We start from the raw sequence: 21611 nt of genomic DNA on the forward strand, positions 1-21611 counted from the left end.
CACGCAGGCTCAGCGGCCATGGCTCACGGACCCAGCCGCTGCGTGGCATGTGGGATCTTCCCGGACCGGGGCATGAACCCATGTCCCCTGCATCGGCAGGCAGACTCTCAACCACTGCGCCACCAGGGAAGCCCTGTGGCATCATCTTTGATGTTCCTCCTTCTCTCATCCAATCAGTCTCACATCCAATCAGTCAGCAAATCCTTTCCACCACACTCCAAATATAATAAGAATCTGACACTTTGCACCATCACCACCATTAGCATCTTGGTCTAAGCCACCATCACCTCTTGCCTGGACTATGTTTAACAGCCTCCTACCTGGTCCCCTCGTTTCTGCTTCTGTCTCCCTCCCCCCAACACTCCCCTCATTCCTTTCTCAACACAGCAGCCAAAGTGATCTTGTTAAAAACTGTCAGATGAGGCCATTTCTTTGCTGAATGGGACATCCTCCCAAGGCGTCCCATCTCGCTCAGGGTACATGTTCAAGTTCTTGAGCTGATCTACAAGGATCTCTACAATTTGTCCCCTCCCTGGCCTCATCTCCCACCACGTTTTCCCTTGCTCACTCGCCTTCCTTGCTTATCTAGAACCCATCAGACATACTACACAGTAAGTGTGGCCTCAGGAACTCTGTCTGTGATCTTTCCTCTTTCTGGAATCCTCTTTCCACGTGACTAGCTCCCTCACTTCCTTCAAGTCTTTGCTCAACAGCCACTTTCTCAGTGATGCCTTCTCTGGATATATCATCTAAAATTGCACCCCCTTACTCCCCATCTCCACACTACTTATTTCTCTTTTCTTATTTTTCTACTAAGCACTTCTTACTACCTAACATGGTACAGTCACACCTCCGAGATATCGTGGGTTGGGTTCCAGATCACCACAGTACAGCGGATTGCAATAAAGTGAGTCACACGAATTTTCTGGTTTCCCAGTACATATAAAAGTTATGTTTGCACTATACTGTAGTCTATTAAGTGTGCAATAGCATGTCTAAGAAAACAATGTACATATCTTAAGTAAAAAAAACACTTTAACGCTAAAAAATGCTAACCATCATCTTGACAATGCAGGGTTGCATTACAAACCTTCAATTTGTAAAACTACACAATATCTGAGAAGTGCAATAAAACAACGTAATCTGTATATATTTACTTATATGTCTTGTTTTTGTCTCCCTTCCCTACTAGAATAAGCTCCAGGAGAACTGGGATTTTTAGCTGGTTTTCACTACACCTTAGAAGAGTACTTGACACATCACGGGCATCCTGATGAAGAGCTGGAGGACGGAGCCCCCGGATGGGCTTGTCTTAAGTGTACTCAGGCTTAGCAACAATGAACCAGCAAGGCCTTTGTTCATCTCTCTGGTAGAAGAGATGCCCTCCAGCAAAATCAGGATATGGATATGGATAACTGGACACCAGCTCGTGAGGCTTTGGCCGGCAGCGTCTTCCTCTTTTCTTTTCTTTTCTTTTCTTTTTTTTTGGCCACATCACATGGTACATGGAATCTTAGTTCCCTGACCAGGCATCGAACCCACACCCCCTGTATTGGAAGCACAGAGTCTTAACCACTGGACCACCAGGAAAGTCCTGCTTCTTCTTCTTTGTTGCTTTCACAGCTCATTAATGTCAGACCATATTTTGAAATCTCTAATTAATTCAACAGCTACTTCACACCTACTTCATAATTTGGGTTTCACTCCTCTTTCCCACGGTGGCCCTAGAATAATGCCTTTATAAGGCATGGCAATTTCCCTGACAACTTGGACATACCAAGTCTCCGGAGGACAGGCGCGGCTGAGTGATTTCCCGGGCAGCAGAATCAGGGCATTTGGGCACAAAATGATAAGACAGCAAGAGGAAGATAAAGTCCCTGAGAGAGCCCCCAAAAGCATCCAAGGCACTTCCTTCTGCTTCTCGATATCAGCCCCCAGTGCTCACAACGGGATGCAGGATGCAGGGGGAGAGTGGGGGTGGAGCTGGAAGGAGACAGAGGAAGATGGCCTGACGGGGAGAGAGCTATCCAGAGCTGTGTGTTCCTGTGAATTGGGCTTAACGAGGTCTGTAAGGGGATCAGAGGGATCTTTGTCTTCACCACGTTACACTGGTGTCTCCAAGAGTCCCACATTCATGAAGAGGGTGGGGACTCTCTGGAACCATTAACACTGTATATAATTTCCCCAAAATATTGAACAAAGAAGATCATTATGGGTACATTTAGGGCAATGGTTCATTTTGTTGCCTCGCGTCTTGATATTTTAATAAACTCACATTAATAAACCCACATACAGATCTCAGCCGCTTCTGCCTTCAATATCTCAGTCCATAACCTAAACCAGCGGTTCTCAAAGTGTGACACCTGACCAGCAGCAACAGTTTCACTGGGGAACTTGTTAGAAATGCAAATTCTGAGGTCTCACCCACTCTTCATCTGGAACTCTGGGGTGGAGCCCAGAAATCTGTGTTTTAACAAAATCTTCAGGGGCTTCCGACGCAGGGTAAAGTTTGAGCAGCCTTGCTGTAAACCTCTGCGTGTCGCTGCCCCCAAATCAGATGTGGTGGCTTGTGGAGAACAGGGTGCATTCTCAGTATAACTGCAACACAAGCTTATAGCGAGGCAGAGAGAAATCTCCAAATCCTTTACCCTTTCACAAGCTTCCTGTTTCCACTCCCCTCCATCCACTCCCCCCTCAAGGTCAAAGCCCTTATCATGGCATTCAGGACCTGTTCCCCACTGACCCAACACTACCTTTTCTTTTTTTTTTTTTTTTTTTTCGGTACGCGGGCCTCTCACTGCTGTGGCCTCTCCCGTTGCGGAGCACAGGCTCCTGACGAGCAGGCTCAGCGGCCATGGCTCATGGGCCCAGCCGCTCCGCGGCATGTGAGATCTTCCCGGACCGGGGCACGAACCTGCATCCCCTGCATTGGCAGGCGGACTCTCAACCACTGCGCCACCAGGGAAGCCCCCAACACTACCTTTTCTAAGCCCAGCTCCCAGCGGATTAAAAAAAAAAAAATCTTACACTTCAGACAACTGGTCAACACAGAGATGGGGCACATTTGTCGGTCTCTGGAAGGGTCTTTCGAATGGCCTCCTCAGTGTCCTCCCGTCCCGTGGCCTCCTGCTCAGCCTCCAGGGCGCGTGTCCAACCACAGTCCCTCCCTTGGCAGCACCCCTGCTTCTACTCCTTTCTCCCTGGAAGAATCATTCCCTCCTCCGTGACTCCCTGGCATGCAGCTCACACTCTGATCAGGGCACACATCACAGGACGTTAATTATAGAATTAAACTTGTACTAGTTAATTTATATAACCGACATTAAGTATATAAACGTCTCTCTAACCTACAAGGTTGTAAGCCTTCTAAGGGAGTGGGCCTTTGGCAGTAGCTGCGGTGGTGGTGGGAGGCCTCTCATTGAAGGAATAAACGTTTATTGAGCTACTGGTATGTGTCGGCACCATATCAGGTGCTGGTAGTTCTCTGAGAGATGTACTTAAGGTTATTTTGCTTTTCAAAGAAGGTAAGGCTCCACTATCTTGGTTCCACTAACTCTGTTCTGGTGATATCTTTGAGGTCCATCTGAATCAAAGATTATTTTACTTAGTCACATAATGGTATCTTTTTTTTTGTTTTCTCTGCACTGAGAACAGGATGCATTCTCGATATATTTGTAACCCAAGTTTATAGTGAGGCACAGAGAGATTTCCAAGTTCTTTACCCATGAAGTTTTCACCTGAATCCAGGTTAAATACAAGGATTACAAAGGCTCACGTTCCCACTTTGTATGTAAAACACTTTAAGTCTCCCCTTGCCTATCAACACGTAAACAAGCTGAGGACAATGACGATGAAGAGTGAAGACCATCATGAGCACCACAGAAATGGTGCTCGAGGCAACCACGTGGTCACCTGCCCACAGGAAAACAGTCAAATCCCTTCTCTGTAACAGAGACAACTGCATTTTGAGAGCTGGGGAAACAGCGCACATGAAGTTTGGGAAAACTACACAGAAAGTGGAAATAGACATTAAAGTCCTATTTTGCCCCAAATTAAAACTGGGCATAGGAGGAGGTGCTGATGCAGAGAGGAGGCACAGAAGGTCAGTACACCCAACACAACAGGTCAAAACGCTCAACTGTTCTCTTCCATGCTGAAAACGCAGGGCATCATTGCTCTGTGGCTTTGAGGACCAAATTCATTACTTCTTGCTCACTGAACAAACCTGCTGATACAAATCCATCTTTTCTGGACCATAAAATGATCAAGTGCAACTTAAACACCATAAACGTGTCCACAAGATGAACTGCATTCACTATGAACAATTCTCAACTGAGTGCTTTCCACAAATTTATGTTATATACATATTTTGCTGGTTTAAGGCCTGTTGATTTTAAGACCTGTCATCAGTATGTATTTGCTTGTGTATATCTATCTGTGTAAGAAGGAGAGAATCAACCGTTTTTCACCCAAAGAAAAATACTCTAACTGGCCCCAGGTAAGTAAGCAGGTACTCGTAGAGGTCTCCCCAACAACATTTATTTTTTTAACAACATTTGGAGGAGCTACATCAAGTATATACAAATGAAATTCCCTGTATTTAGTAATAGCTTGAAGGAAATGGTCTAATATCACCCTAATATATATTAAAACAAGTTTTGCCCGATTTCTGCAAAATACAGTCTTGTGCAGTAACGTAACTATGAACATGCTTGAGGAACTATGAACATATAACAAATATTTGAATCTGTATAAATAGCAAGCATTAACACATTAGATTTCATTCAGATCTCTTCAGACAAATGTTGCAAACAGAACGACCCAGGAGGTGGGAGGAGAGGCCAGCACCCCATTCATCACAGCTCGCCACCCAGTACCCCTCGCTCTGGTCCACCTCTAGGACGGCCCAGTCTTTCCGAGGACAGACAGCCCGGCGCTCTCCGATTTCTGATGGGGATGCTCACACCACGTGGGCCGCATCCCACGTCTGTCTCCAGCATGATGCTCTAACCTCTCTCCGCCTGCCAGCCCCGCTTCTCTTCTGATCACTCACCGAGGGCTCAGGCTGGATTCCAGGTCACTCTTCCTGCCTCAAACTCCCCAGCTCCCTAGACCTTCTGGTGGGACCCCGTCGGAATAAGCCCCTTCTGTCCTGTGAGCTGCCCGGAACCGCGGCAGACCGCCCTCACCACCCCTCCCCAGGAAGGCAGGACGCACTGACAGTAAATGTATGCTATGTTAACTCTGTAAGGGTCACTCCTACATGGAAATCCTTCTCAATTACATGTTCTGTGATGACCATTTCCAAACGCTCTAGATTTTCAATCCTCACCGACAATGCTGTTCTACTGAGATGTTAAGGTCGCCACACCCAACTCCGGAGCAGCCTCTCGGCCCATCTCAGAACGATGCTGCGACTGCCTTCTTCCCCTCTCCCTTCAAGACCGCTTCAGCTTCACTTCATCGTCCTCCTCCGCTTCTACCAGAAAGGAGCTTCTCCCCAGGGCTGGCCTCAAGTGGGACTACTTCCTGTTACCAAGGCATCATCTGTACCCATCTGCCCGCGGGCCTGTCCCGGTGTCCTGCTGCCTAGAATGTCCTCTCTCACTCCCACCAAAACCTGAAGTCTTCCCGGGTGCCCAACGTGACCCCCTTTGCTCCGCACTGTTCTATTTTCTGCGTGTTTCTCTCCCCCACTTCACTCACCCCAGAGTATGTGAACAGCTTATTCATCTCTTCTGTTCCTCAATATCTTGATACTTCTAGTATGGTCTTTAAAAAACTGTTACAGGGCTTCCCTGGTGGTGCAGTGGTTGAGAGTCCGCCTGCCGATGCAGGGGACACGGGTTTGTGCCCCGGTGTGGGAAGATCCCACATGCCGCGGAGCGGCTGGGCCCGTGGGCCATGGCCGCTGAGCCTGCGCATCCGGAGCCTGTGCTCCACAGCGGGAGAGGCCACAGCAGTGAGGGGCCCGCGTACCGCAAAAAAAAAAAAAAAAAAAAAAAAAAAAACTGTTACAGGTACCAAATAAATACTTGTTAAATAATAAGGGAATGAATAATAAAGAGAGCGGAGCCCAGGGCCTCTTCAGTAAACTCTCCCCTGCGATTTTCTCATTCCCTTTCTGGCCTGAAATGTGGGCAGCAGAATGATCTGCATTTCAGGTCTTTTCTGATTTACCTGTAAATGTTTAAAGTTTTTGGACAACAGGCGTTAGAGGAGACAGGGAGAGGGTAAAGAATTGTAAAACAAAGAAAATGTCATTTACCAGATTCCTTTGGAAGAGAGGAGTCTTGATTTAGGGATAAACAATTTGGGGGTAAGAATGCGTGCGGGTAGGTGTGTGGAAAAAACTCCTGAAAAAAACACATCAAGAAACAAGTGGTGGTCTCTGAACTGCCTTTACAGGGTGGGTCCTATTAACTGAAGAACTTTTTGTTTCTGAATGTCATGGTCCCCTGCGTACGCAGGCAGGCGTGGGGATACAGGCCAAGGAAGGGGGCTGGAGCTGACACCCCACCACTACCCTTAGCAGGGGGGCAGCAGCTGGAGTTCCCAGGGGACATCTAGGAAGCGGGGGGGACACTGGTGCTTTGGGGAGAACATAATTGTCTAAGGGGGTATTTTCAGTTATTTGCACTGAGATGTGCAATGTATTTCCTTCTCTGGTTCCCTAGGAAACTGCAGCAAAGTTTTCTTTCTGGGGAAACCAAAGGAGTGCTGTGCTCTGTGGCCAAGTGGACACAAAGGAAAAGACACTGTGTCAGCAACCAGCCAGGGTACTGGAGGCGAGGGGACAGCTGCCATTTGAACTGTGTCCTCCGACCATGTCACGAGCTCCTGAGCCAAGCTTGCATCCCCTCCACTGTAGTGGGCTCTGTGAACTTGAACTAGAGCTCCGCCAACTACAGAAATCCTGTCTCCATGGCACCTGCGGGAAGAAGACGGACCCTGGCAGGAGATGCAGGGAGAGGGGAGTCTAAGGTCCAAGCCTAGATCCGTCCCCGCCTGCTGGTACTGTGGAAGCGTGGTTACGGGGTTCACAAAGCCAAGCAGGTATAAGATTATTCAGCCTTATTATCTAGGAAATGCCCCAGACATCCTTTGTGCAGATGCATCACCAACAAGGTGCCTTGGAGTCTCTGGCTCCTGAACCTGGTCTGAATCCAGTGCACCACACAGACGAGCTTGGCGGCTGACTGCTGGTTACAGCACCCTCCGCATAACAGGAAGTGATGCAAAATCAAACGGGGCTTTCTAGCTGGCCCAAATCTCAGCCTTCTGCAATAACTAGAGAGAATGGCTTCTTTATGCTTCAATCTCAGTACCTTCAAAATAGGGATAATACCGTTTATTTTAGTATACTTAACTTTATATGGTAATTTGAAGGTAAATTTGAAAGAATGTACCAAGACCCGAATATTCTGGTAAGATGGATGCCTTTCAAATCTAAGATCATTACTAAGGAATACTTCTTCCTCCCCCTAACACCTCGGTAAAACAGGAGAGGAACTGGGGTATTATTCTACCTTAAAATTGTGAGAACTTGGGAGAATGACAGCCTAAGCAATTTTCCTGCAAATTACTCAGAAACCCAGAGGCAAAGCACAGAATGCAAACTCTCTACCAGTCATCGTTGGAGAATGCAATCATGTAAAGCCCTGGATTAAGACAGCCCTGGATCCTGACTTTAGCCCAGTCACTACTTAGCTGTGTGACTTTGGCTAAATTATGCAACTCCTCCAGCCTCAGTTTCTTCATCTGTAAAATGAGTTCATGACACCTAATCTATAGCTGTACTAAAAAACGTGAAGTAACGAGCAGAGTGCAGGGGTACTCAGTACCTGGTAACTCCTGCACCACGATCACGTTCCTAAAAAAGGCCTTTTATTACACATATTGAAAGGCCAGGGCACCTGTGGGCAGCAACTGCAAAAAGGGGAGCTCAAACGATTTTCTGATTTCTTTTAAAACAAATTTTACTCTAGGAAGAGATGTAAAACTCCCAGAATTCTGAAATGAAGGAAAGGAAATATTAGTATATTCTTATAGCGGAAAAACAAACTTGAAATGGAAATTCAAGGTAGCATCACAAGGTGATGACTGCTTTTCTTCTGTGCTTGTGACTCAATCTCATTTCCTCTTCACCATTTCTCATGTCTGCAGCATTACCTCTGTGAAGATAAACAACTGCCCAAGTAACAGCGATATAAAAGATGAGTTGTTTTGTGTTAAAATAGGGGAAGGGAAAGTTGTTTTTTCTTATTTTTTTAGTGAAAGACAACGTTCTCAAAGAGATGAGAGGAGTGCTTAAAAAAAAACAACCTTAGGATAAAATATGATTCTTTTAAGGTTATTTCTTCCACTTGATATTTATGTTTGAAAATAGTCCACAAACTGAGTATGTGAATCTAGATGTACCACAGCTCACGCAAGCCTCCATCTGTCTCAGCTCTGCTAATGCACATGCGGGAGAACATCCATCCGTTACTAATAAGCAGAGATTCAGACGCCAACACACAAATCCTTCTGAACATTTATATTCTATCAAGTTGGGAATGTTTCTAAAAGATGTATGTGTGCAGAGTTTATCTAATAGACTGAAATGGCTCTTATTTCTGTTCTGCCAAATAAAAAGACATTTCCCTGACTATAAATGTGATTCCTTCAGCTCCCAAACTGCACATTTTCTGGGCATTTCCTCCTTATGCTTCCTGGCAGGTCTATCCACCATCAAATTCTCCAGGTTTGTCAAAACGTTAATAGCGCCTATTTATGAAGTGCCTATGACTTGGCCAGAATTCAAGATAAAAGTTAAAGCACACACGCAAATAACAGCAACATTTGACAACAAGTGAGGATCTGGAAATGGCCACTTTGTCTAGGGCAACACTAGGGCCTCAACTTCCAAAAAGTGCAGAAAGTAGTGATATTTAGAAGGTACAGTAAGATGAGTACGCAAGGGAACCGGGATGGCTCAGAGGACTCAGATTCCATGGACATCTGGTACCTGGATCTACTTAGTAGCTGTGTGGCCCCGGGTGAGTCACTCATAATTTCCTCGTTCATTAACTGTAAATAATATCCCCATTTCGGTACATCTTCCACGCTTGCGGAAGGGTCTGGCAAAGCGCCTGGGACGAAGAAGGTGCTTGATAGATGTCAACGTAAAACATTTTACGCGACTTGGGAAATCTGGATTTCCACGTCAGATTTCCCAAGTCTGAAGTGTTGACAACTCGAAAAATTTTAAAGTCTGTTCAGGCCAAATAAAGCACATCATCCACCGCCAGTGCGCTCCTGTCTCTGGAAGTTAAGGCTGTTCCACGGTTTGTCGTCCCTGGTCCCCGGGTCCCTGCACGTGGTCCCTTCCGATGTAAAAGCAAGATTCCAACTTGAACCTCGGCCGCCCTGAGGTTCTACCACTATCCCGTCTCACCTTCAGGGTCTCTTCTTTCGAGGGAGGACCCGGCAGCTGGGAGAGTGCTCAGGGCTAAACCTCTCCCGGGCTCTGGGACTCGACGGACTGAAATGAGGAGGCAGGACTCACAGACCTGAAAACTCAAAAAGAAAACGCCTGCCACCGCCCGGGGTGCTCAGGGATTAGCCGCAGGGTCTACAGGCCTGTGCTGGGCGTGTTCCCTGAGGTTAGACTTTCTCGCTGTCATTCGTTCTGTTTCCTCTGCCTCTCCTCCTCCTCCTCAAGCCACTGACCAGGACTTAGAGAACATGAGCAGGCACATGGGGACAGGAGGAGACTGTCACCGCGGTGCCTTCAGCAAGTGCCCGGTGAGCACGCTGGCACGGGCTGCTTGCTTTTTGGGCGTCATGGGTTCCAGGTAGAGCGTGGAGGCTCGCATCCCTTTGGTCTGCGAGTGGACACAAGGCTGAGCTCCTGCAGCCACGTGACAGAAGGTGGGGACCTGTCCTCTCCTGAACAATACGAGGTGCCAGAAGCCTCCTTACAGGAGACCACACCACCACATGGGTTTCCAGAAGCAGTGGCTGGAGAGTGCCCGGGGGCCCAGATGAGGAAGGGAGGGCGAATCAGTGACGAACCTGCCGACAGAGATGGAGCACGAGGGGCCCCCGAGGGGCTGATTTACAAAGGACACCCAGCCACATAACCCCTGAAGCCCCAAACAGGCTCTGCCCCATGACAACACCTGTGGCCAGCCTTGTGTGGGTCACATCACAGTCATCTGTACGGGGGCCCATTCCCAGCCCGGCCCATGTAAGGGCTGGGGCCTCACAGCTGCACAGGCTGACGAGGGCCCGTGGAGCCAACACCTACGGGAAAGACCGGCGATAGACACGACAACGACCGAGAAAAGAAAATGGGATTGTGGTTGTGACGGGAGTAAACCAGGTAACGGGGCGGGGGCGGGGGGGGGCACTGGCGTACATGTCAACACTCGCCAAAGGAGACAGGAAGACAGTCTCCTGTGAAGATTACTTCCAGTTTTAGAGGGGTGAAAGCTCTCAGGAAACAAAACATTAAAAAAAAATTACCAGCGTTAGATTATTTCTTTATATTATCATTTTAACATGTAAGTTAAAAGGTAGGGGATTTACAGCTATGCTGGAGACATCAGCTTATTTCTGACATCAGAGTATGACAGCCTCTGTTAGCCATAAGCACAGATTTTGTGTCATGTTGAAATGCAATTTAAAAATTAAATTCTAGGGCTTCCCTGGTGGCACAGTGGTTGAGAGTCCGCCTGCCGATGCAGGGGATACGGGGTCGTGCCCCGGTCTGGAAAGATCCCACATACCGCGGAGCGGCTGGGCCCGTGAGCCATGGCCGCTGAGCCTGCGCGTCCGGAGCCTGTGCTCCGCAGTGGGAGAGGCCACAACAGTGAGAGGCCCGCGTACCGCAAAAAAAAAAAAAAAAAAAAAAATTAAATATGACCCAAACCCAAAAACCTTACACTTACCCATTCTCACAGTTAGTTCACAAAAGAAAGTTGTTTTTAATCCCCCAAATAGAGGACATATAAAAGCCAGTCCTTTTGAATTAAAAACTCTATTTTTCTCACTTGAAAGCCCAGTGATGGAAACCTCCTCAGGACTCATCGGCGAGCAGAAGACAAGCATTTGGGAACCACTCTTCCCTCCCTCTCTCCCCCCGGACCCCCTCCCTGCAGCCTACCTCGAGCATCCCTTTAACAAGGATCACGACTGCTTCATCTGGCAATGAACAGACCGGACTGGAGGACTGGAGCTACCAGGTTGGGGGTTAAAATGAAACTGGACAGGAAGAAGGAATGATCTAAATAACCAATCAAGTCTATCTAAAGCAGGGTGGGTAGGGAAGAGCAGGAGGCAGAGGGAACACGAAGGGTGAAGGAAAAGCTGAGAGACAGCGCTCTCGGGCTGCCACCCCTCCACAAGCCAGCGTCCTCCTGGGGACCTGTCACATCAGTCACTGGGGACTTGCACCCAACAGGACCTGCGTGTGCCCGAGTCAGCTCAGCCCCTTAAACGAACCAGATATAAAATATCTATATACCTTATCATCATATTTTCCTTCAAAGAAGATCTAAGACTAACAGAACAGACTTTTCTAAAACTAATACTTTTTACCTTCCTCTTCTTAAAGCCATTGGCTCACCAAGAGAATTCAGTAGCGGCCAAAATATGACCCTAAGTGTGACTACTTGTTCTAGAAAACATTGCCTGTGCATGAAATAAAGTGATGGAAGGAAAAGGGTGGCATAGTTCATTTTTAAACTCAGAACACTAAGAGGAAATAAACAACCAAAAAGCGAAGAAAAAGACAAAACAAAACCCCAAATCCTCATAAAGACACAATAGCGCATTGAACATCATTAAGGGGATTCCAAGGGTAAAATCTCACTCATTCCCGACACCTTATGCAGCACTTGGGATGTGGTCGGCACTGTTCCAAGCACTTCACATACAAAAGCTCCTACAGCCCTCAAACCAACCCAGCCTGTGGCTTTCCTCAGCCCCATTTCACAGATGAGGCACAGTGAGGTTACCTGGAGGAGTAACACTCCCCTGGCACTTTTCAGACAGCTACGCTTCTGCTGGAGCTTGGCTACTTTTGTCTATTTTGTTAAGGGCGGGACAGTATATTCCCAGGATTTTTGTTTCTAGTACTGGGCCCTGATGCTTCTGTTGATGGGGTGCTCCACCTGCCACAGGGACGTGAGACCATCAGCCCACCTCCCTGTAAATGCACAGGGCAGCCCTTCCTACTCGGAGAAGTGGGAATTCTCCAGGCAAATGCTGACAGTCCATTCCTGGTGCTAATGATGGCAATACCTGGGATGAGAACAGAAGGAAGCAGAACAATGACATGCTTTCAGACAGGGCTTCGATCGGTTCAGAGAGGGCCAGCCTAGATTCTGAAAGGTGCCAGACAGTTCCCATATTTGGTTTCTCTAACTTGCCTTTACAGTTGCATCTTCACAATTTTAGCCAGATCTGCATACGGCCAGGTCTATAATTCGCTTGCAACTTTTATTTAAATCAACTCAGTTAAAAAACATTAAGTATCTTCTTTATTCATGACTTAAGTTCTATGCATGAAGTCGATTTAATAGTCATACTTTATTAATACAGTTATCTATGGAAATAAAATAAATCTATGTACCAACTAAAATCATTGCATGTCCTCCAGTACTGTGAGTTCTATGTTTTGAAGAATGCAAATTCTGAACTGGTGAAAGCCAGTCTTTATCCTCTAATTTAAAAATATGGAAATAATACAAACACGCCTTAGGAACCTGTCTCTAAATATGTATAAATGGAACTCTCCACACACACAGTTTCAAATGGCTGACAAAAGAAACTGGGCGGGAATCAGGCATTAGGTCAGGAGGAGAAGCACTGGATCACAGACACGGTGCAACATTTTAATAAGAAATTGCAGAATCTGGCCAGTCAAGTTCAACCACCAACACTAGCACACAGGCATCATGTCTTCTCAACAGAAACCTCAAATATATAAATGTGCAAGTTTTGTTAAAAAGTGGGGGGGGGGGGCTCAGTAGGCAGAAATAAGAATCTAAAACCTTGATTAATCAGGAAAGTTATTTGCATTGTTTCTCCAGGGAGACTGAAAAGGAGCACCTGTTCCTAAGGGGAGGGATCCCCCCCCAAGCCCAGCGGCTCCTCTCAGGTGCAGCCAGGAAGTGGGGAGGCAGCAGGGGCGTGGGAGGGGTGGGTTTCAGGATCCCTCTGCCCTCCCTCCCCCCACAGCAAGCAGCTCCACGCTTATCTGCTTCTACAGTGTTCTTCCTCCTACGAGACTCCCTGACCAAAGGGTTCAGCTAAAAAGAAATCTGGAAACCACTGGTGAGGCCCAATTTCCTCATCTTACCAAGGGGGTAACTGAAGCTCAGAGAAGGTAAAGATTTTGGGTCACTCAGCAAAGCAGAATCCGAGTCTAAAGAACTCCACATCCAGATTCTGGCATTTATCTGACCAAAACCACCTCTAGGAAAGCCCCCCGGCAGACAGATACTGGGGACCGTAGGGAACACCATGCAACACCCTCGCCTACCCTCGAAAATGAAGAAGTGTGATTAACCATCAATTCCTCGAGGAGGGGATGGCGGCCAGCAGTATTTAATGAAGTGTTATGAGTCAATGGAAGTCAATTAGAAATAAGATGAAGCGGAAGTATTTGGGGAAGTATGAGGTAAGGAAACAGGCACATCTCTTCCTGAAAAGCTGTATAAATCAAATAATGTGTAAACAGATTAGGAAAGCTTCCTCATTACGAACAACAGAAACAAAAACAATGAAAAGAGCAGTAGAAATAACAGCAACAGCTATAAAGTGTTCTTTATTATCTCCCAAACACCGGAGTCAGCACTTTATATGCACTTAATATCCCTGTGACATAAATATTATTATTCCCACTTTTATAGATTAAAAAACTGAGCCTAAGCCCATGGTAGGGTGACCACCTGTCCTGGTTTGCCTGGCACCAAGTGGTTTCCCGAGGTGTGGAACCGTCAGTGCCGAAAGCAGGAAAATCCTGGGCAATCTGGGGTGGCTGGTGACCTTAACCTGTGGGGCTGGTAGGTGACAGTGACTTCCATGTCAGCCGGACTCCCCAGCCACCACTACCTTCTATGGGATAACTTCCCTCCATGTGCTCCAGCCTAGACTTTCACACACTGGTTTAAAGAAGGGCATGACCCGTATCGTACAAAACAACACGTTCCTATGTAGCTTTAGCTCCATTTAGAAAGAAGACAGCCCTGCAGAGCCCCGAGCCTCCATCCTCCAGAAGAGTAAAGAAGAGACACTTACCTTGACCTCAAACTCGAAGTGCTCATCCTTCCCTTGGCCGCAGAGAACATAGCGTGGAATACTAACTTTGATGGGGTCCTTCAGGTTGTCTGGATTTGCTCCCAAGGAGCGAGACACCATCCGCTATCAAAGGCACATCAGATGGGAGAACAAAGAGAGAGACCAAGATCACTGCACTGCAAATACCCCGCCCGGCCAGGCGGAGGAAACGCGTTTCAAGCAAAGAAAAGAGCATCAGACCAGTAGAGTTTACTTAGAAAAATGATGGTTTCCTTTGAAAGAGAAATGCTAAGTCTCTCTCATGACAAAAGACCATTTCTTTAGGGATACCATTCTAAAAAGGTAGGGCGAAAGCACTTCCAAATGTTGTTTGGCTTTGATGTTCCTTCCAATTTATAAGAACAAGTGAAAAAAAGGACAGGTTACATATCCTGACTCTAAAAAAACATCTGGTATAAACCAGATCCTTTTCTGACAAGTCTTGATCACTGAACAACTTCTTTTTTCTTCACAGACTACCAGCCTGCTGTACATAAAGCTCCAAAGCTGGAGATTTTATTCAAATGCACTTCACTTTTAACTCCTAGGCATTTTTATAAGGCAGTGTAGTGTGGAGAGCTCTCTAAACCACAATTAAAATGAATCCCCAGTGTTTTCTTTAGGCTCCTTCTGATTAGTAATCAACTGGGCTCTGACAAATGTCTACAGTCGGATGGTGGGAAGACAGAGGGGCTTGAGGAAGAGGCATTAAAAGAAATTAGAAAGGAATTGTCCTGAGTGTGAATGGAAGGAAATCTCTGAACAATCCTTATCATTAACACTAACGGAGGGCTTTACAAAACCTAAGAAGACGTGTTTTTGAAGCAGTAACAGTAATAAAATAATTAAAATCATAATTATAGTTAGCGTTTATTGAATACATACTATTACCTAGAACTGTGCTGAACAGCTTATGTGCGTCGTTTTGTGTAATCCTCATGATCCTCCCCAGGAGGCAGGAACCATTATGAACCCAATTTATCAGATGAGAGTCCCAGGACTCAGAGCTTAGGTAAATTTTAAGAGTTTAGGTGGTAACTTAGAGGTAAGTGGTAGAGTCAGGATTCGAACTCAGGCTAACCGAGAGAGCCCACATGCATCACCAGTAGACTGCTAGTGTGACATTTATTTATCAATTCATTTTTAAAAATTTTTTATTGGGGTATAATTGATTTACAATGTTGTGTCAGTTCCAGGTGTACAGCAAAGTGAATCAGTTATACACATACATATATATCCACTCTTTTATTTTTAATTAGAGTTGATTTACAGTGTTGTGTTAGTTTCAGGTGTAGAGCAAAGTGATTCACTTATAAATATTTTTTCAGACTCTTTTCCATTGTAGGTTATTACAAGATATTGAATATAGTTCCCTATGTATGCAGTAAATCCTTATTGTTTACCTCTTTTATATATAGTGGTGTATATCTGATAATCCCAAACCCCCAATTTATCCGCCCGCCCATTTTCCCCTTTGGTAACCGTAAGTTTGCTTTCTCTGTCTATGAGTCTGTTTCTGTCTCGTATATAGATTCATTTGTATTATTTTTTAGATTCCACATATAAGTGATATTATATTTGTCTTTCTCTGCCTGACTTACCTCACCCAGTAGCTTTCATGAAATTTTAAAGTAAGTCCATCCACCTGAGATAAACTGAGGTAATAAACACCTCAGCATATACAGAATTTAAGAAGATGGAAAACCCATGGTTATACAACTAAGCTCACTGATTTGACCAAAAAGACAACCGGGGCAACAAGCTCCCTCTCCCTCAGGCAGAAAGGGGTCCTAAACCCTTGGATCCTCAGCCAGGTGTAGCATGGATGGTCCAGGTTTGCTGTGCATGGGAAAGCTCAGGTCTCTGGATGACATGGAGGCACATGACTTGCCTCAGGTGGCTGCTTTCATCAAGCTGACAGTGTAAACACATTGGCACAATATGAAGTTACCAAAGCCTTTTAGAGCATCTTAATTTTTCACTGCGTGGCTGGTTACCTCAAACAAGAACCATTCCTTTTATTGCAGTGGTGCACCTGTTTAGCTGTCCTTGGTGTCAAAAACCATAGCGGAACTCCCTAAAAAGAGAGTTTCTCAATACGTGTATTGCCAAAGACCTTTCAATCCACTAACAGTATTATTTCCAAATTACTAAGAATGTAGACATCTCCCGAAACATGGGATATGTTTATCTATTTGAAGGTGAAAAGGCAGAGAAATAATCTAGTGCTTTTATTTATTTTCAACAAACACATTTAAAGAAATGTCTTTGACCTCAAAGCCTTCATGGTTTGGCCATGCAGTCCTTCCTCTGCTGCCTTAGCTCTGAAACCTTCTACGTCATGCTTATAACTGTATTTTTCAAGTAGGAACATAACGTCTCTTCCACATGGGACCCAATCACCTAGGAACTCCACTGCTACAGTGCGAGCGCGTGCACGCGTGTGTGTGTGTGTAGCTGGGAGTGGAGAGCTGTGGTGTCCGGAAGCCCAAAGGAGCTTAGAACAACCTCAGCAGAAGGGCTGCTGCTCTCAGGCTTTTAAGCAAGAACCGGTCACACTAGTTTAGAAGCCCCACTCGCTCTACCTCGGGAGGAAGCCGGATCCTCCCTACCGGTTAGGACAACAGGCCCTGGCGGCAGCTGACTGGGCGAGGAGCTCTCCCTGCACAGCTGCGGGCTCCCCCTAAGGGGCAAGGGAGGAAGGAAGAAGAGCAAATAAGTGGTTCCCCTTCAGGCTCGGTCGACACACAGAGTGATACACCAGAGCAGTGCTGTGAGCGCCGCCTGGGCTAGAGCAAAGCCCGAGGGGTCTGGTGCTCCTAAATGGAGAGGCAGCAACCCCAGCTAGGGGACGGGAAAGCCTCGTGGAGAAGGGGCTCTGCAGCCGGGTACACAAGGATGAATAGGAGTTTTCCAGGAGGACGAGAAGGCTCGTTCTGGCAGAAGAAAGAGAGATATGCCCTCGTTATAAACCTTTAGTTCACTGAGAAAAGGAAAGAAATACCTGGGCTGATGTTTGGCACAGAGTAGGTGCAGAGAGGAGGGGGGGATGGGGGGGGGAATCTGTTCCCCTCCAATCGATGAGGAACAGTGTGTTACCACATGTGTGATGGGTTCTCAAAAAGGATATCGCAGAAGAGGGGCTTGGATTCCACGTGGCCGTCGCCTGGAGGAGACTCAGAATTCAATCCGAGCCTTTGGAGCTGGTCCCTGAGGAACAGTCACCCACCCTCTCTGAACCTCCTTTTTTTTTTTTTTTTTTGCGGTACACGGGCCTCTCACGGTTGTGGCCTCTCCCGCTGCGGAGCACAGGCTCCGGACGCGCAGGCTCAGCAGCCATGGCTCACGGGCCCAGCCGCTCCGCGGCACATGGGATCCTCCCGGACCGGGGCACGAACCCGTGTCCCCTGCACCAGCTGGCGGACTCCCAACCACTGAGCCACCAGGGAAGCCCTGAACCTCCATTTTGTCGTCAGTGGAAATGGGCACGACGTTTTCCAAATCTCCTCTATGTGGCAGGAACCCAACTGTGACCAAGGCCGTGTCCCACCCTGTGGGACAAGTAAACTGATAATTACAGCAGGATGAGAAAGTTATGATGGGGGTCACTGAGTGAAAAACATATATACAGATATTGCTATCCAAATACCGGGAACTTTCCTGAGGAAGAACTGCAGTCAAAACCGCCCAGGTACATTGTTAACCAAGCCGTGGAGACTGAACTTTCTAAACACCTTTCCCTATAGGCGCCCCTAGGATATACAATCAAACATCGATGTCTTTTACTGAGTGCCAGCTATGGACCATACACAGGGCCAGGTCCTGGGAATACAAAGTAACTTTGACAAAGTATCTGTAACTTCTAAGACCTTTAGTTTTTCTCAGCTGCATTAGGTTTTAAACAAAGACAAGGTTTTTCTACTCTAGATGGATTATAGGCTAAAGTTAGCAAACGCTACCTTAACCTTCTTTTATCATATGTCAACTTTCAAAGGGGGTTAAGCCTGTTACTGATGGTCTGGTTATTACACAGGCAGTTGAAGACTAGAAAGTTCTCTAAGAATGCATAATTGTGAAAGCAATTGTTAATGAAAAGAAAGTTGCTTGATGCATAGGCTCATAAATCCCTCACAGAAAAAAATCACTGCCTTTGATAATTTAACTGGGTATATGAATTACGTAGAGACCAGTTACCTAGGAGAAACTGCATCTTATTATGCAGCTCGCCTAAATCCAGGACGGCCCTTTACATCCCAGCACATGCACGTGTACCTCAAGAAACGGTTCTAGGTGGTACACAAGAGCCACTGCTCCATTCAGGACCAGACAGTGAAGAATACCTGAACCCATTGCTGAGAAGAGGATATTTCTCTTCATTATTTTGCACGTTGGGGATTAGAAATATTGTCAGAGTTCCCACTAACATCTGGGACCACAGTTTACTTCAATCTCACTGATTTCACAGTTAACTAAATATTAACAGGTGTAGAGAAATGAACACCTGCAGAAATGAATAACGGAAGAATAAGGCAGGGATCTGAAGACATTTGAGCAAAAGTATAGAGAAAAATCAAGAGTATGTGCTTCCATCAAATCACTGCTGCAAGGTAATTTTTAGACACTATGTTCTGAAGTCAATTTGATGAGAAATGTCGAATTCTCAGGGTATACTGTGAAAGGTTCCTGACATTCTCCTCAACTATGTTTATGTTGGGCAGGAAGGAAAACTAACATAAATGTCTCCTAAATTTATTTTTTATTTGAAAGGAGCTATATTTTGAATACCTTGAGATTTACAGTAGACAAGCAAATGTGTGCTGTATCATATATCCCATTATTTATGAGAGTTTTTACATTTCTATGGAATTATTTATTTTGGAATCAGTCACAGTTTCTCTACATGTAGCGAAAAAGATTCTTAAACTTGGAAGGGGAAGCTGGTGACACATCATGCTAGGAGGTAAAGAAACATGAAAGGCTGTATGTCTGGAAGCACGTCTCGCAGGAGATCTGGATAAATATGTAGGACAGGTCAAGGAATTTTTTTTTTTTTTTTTTTTTTGGCAGTACGCGGGCCTCTCACTGTTGTGGCCTCTCCCGTTGCGGAGCACAGGCTCCGGACGCGCAGGCTCAGCAGCCATGGCTCACGGGCCCAGCCGCTCCGCGGCATGTGGGATCTTCCCGGACCGGGGCACGAACACGTGTCCCCTGCATCGGCAGGTGGACTCTCAACCACTGCGCCACCAGGGAAGCCCAGGTCAAGGAATTTTAAATGCACCACAGAGTGGCTCTATTTAGAAATAAAAGGTCAAGGTAAAGTACATAATTAGTAACTTGGATTACATTCCTGTACATAAGAAATATCTTTTAGGGACTTCCCTGGAGGTTCAGTGGTTAAGACTTCGCCTTCCAGTGCAGGGTGTGTGGGTTCGATCCCTGGTTGCAGAGGTAAGATCCCCCATGCCTCGCAGCCAGAAAAACGGAAACATAAAACAGAAGCAATACTGTAACAGATTCAATAAAGACTTTAAAAATGGTCCTCTTTAAAAAAAAATCTTTTAAAATAAGATACAGAGAAATATTTTTCTGATAGCTTTTAACAAAACAACATCCTGTGTTAACAAATTCACTATTTTTCCAGTGGTGGGGAAATATTATAGTCCAGTCCTCAGCCAAAAGAAGCAGACGGAACACAGGCTACGTTTTGAATATTCAGATTAGAATCTTCTCTTCTTACTCAGGCTGTCTCCTTCAAAAGGAGCAAATTAAGAAAATTAATAAGAAGCGGCATTAATATCCACTAGGATCGCTGTCAGCACTGCAGAGGGCACAGAGTGAACCAATTCCAAAGGGAGTCATCAACATTCTCCCCTAAATGCTCTAATTACATACCAGATGGCTGATTTCAGTATATGCTTTAACCATGACAAGGTCAGGGCTCAGGACGGCCGTCTGATCTCTTAGCCAAATATCCAAGCTTTGCTTCTAAAATACAGGCAAACATGGGTTTTTATCAGATTTAACAAAAACTAGTAATTCCCCTTTCTCTGTTCCCAGTATAGCACATATTTCTAATCCCTCTTTTTTCAACCACACATGCCACAGTAATAGTTCTAATTAGAGCTATTTGCATCAAGCACCTACTATGACCCAGCAGTTTGAAAATGGGGGTCTGGGGCAGAGATGGTGAGGACCCATCACCTTCTCAAATATGAGCCACGTCACAGGAAATGGGGCATAAAGGTAACCTGTGTGAGCAGACGTACGTTACAAATGTGGCAAAAAGCCAAGACATGCTTGCATTCCTCTCCAGAAGGCGAAGCCTGCCTGTGCTGTGAAGGGACCCGGGACTAGTCCCACACCACCTCTGAAGGCTTAGTACCTACAACTGACCTGGATTTGCTAAGACACATGGCACACCTGCTCCAGGTCAGGTTCAGGACTTAACAACAGCCCGACATGTAGAACCACCATGAACTGCCTCTCATTTTAAAGTGAGTTTAAAAGACGCACGTCAGGAAACAGAAATATGGGTTTTCAAATAAAGGAGTATTTCTTTCCTTTTGATATGTATCTATATGTTATCAAGGATAAATTACCCAGAAAATGACAAACTGTGTTGGATATAAATGCTTGTGGAATATCCTGAGTTTACTGGCCTCCCAGTAAATTCGAATCTGTGATTCTCACTAAAAGTAGATTATTTCATCCATGTAGATGAGGTGATTGATCAACATTGTTTCAAGGTTTGGAAATACTGAATGATCTGATGAATGTTTCAGCTTGAAGCTATTAAAAATGTCCCCATCTTTCTCTAGACCAAAAAGAACTTTAATGGTCATTGTCTCTGGATAACCCATCGTTAGATGGATGATTTTTAAAAAGGCTAAATCACAGGTCTAGTACGAACGTGGCAGGAGCTGTCATGTGGCCCTCGTTACCAAACATGAGTCTAGGCAGTTGAGGACCTGAGGAGGGAAAACCAGCTGATCTCCCTCCTGGTTCTACGATGTCTTTAATGACCCAAGAAAAATACCACTCATTGTCACTCACTGATTTCTGCTGAGCCCTAGTTTTGGTTCAAACTGTACTGAATTCTCAGGTCCAGGCAAAACTGAAGTGGGGGTAGGGGATTGGTGGGGATTCTCTTTATCAGGTTTCTGTAGAGCATATCGTTTAATCTTCCAACTAAAGGAGCAACTTCGAGCACACAAGGTTATCTGTACTGTACTGCCACAATGATTATACCCAGGCTTTTCTTCTGTAAGAGCTAAAATGTA

The 21611-nt window shown here is 45.8% G+C and overlaps 1 protein-coding gene across 3 annotated transcripts in view; it reads right to left on the minus strand.

The window, feature by feature from the left end:
* The window catches only part of KIF16B (kinesin family member 16B), a 298237-nt gene that overhangs the window by 75050 nt on the left and 201576 nt on the right, over window positions 1-21611 (minus strand). For all 3 annotated transcript variants that reach the window (XM_060078071.1, XM_060078069.1, XM_060078070.1), the window contains one exon: window positions 14293-14415. In XM_060078071.1, coding sequence (XP_059934054.1) covers window positions 14293-14415 — 123 coding nt within the window. The remainder of the gene's footprint in view (window positions 1-14292; window positions 14416-21611) is intronic.

This window comes from Mesoplodon densirostris, chromosome 16, assembly GCF_025265405.1.
Source record: "Mesoplodon densirostris isolate mMesDen1 chromosome 16, mMesDen1 primary haplotype, whole genome shotgun sequence".
Taxonomy (NCBI): Eukaryota; Metazoa; Chordata; class Mammalia; order Artiodactyla; family Ziphiidae; genus Mesoplodon; species Mesoplodon densirostris.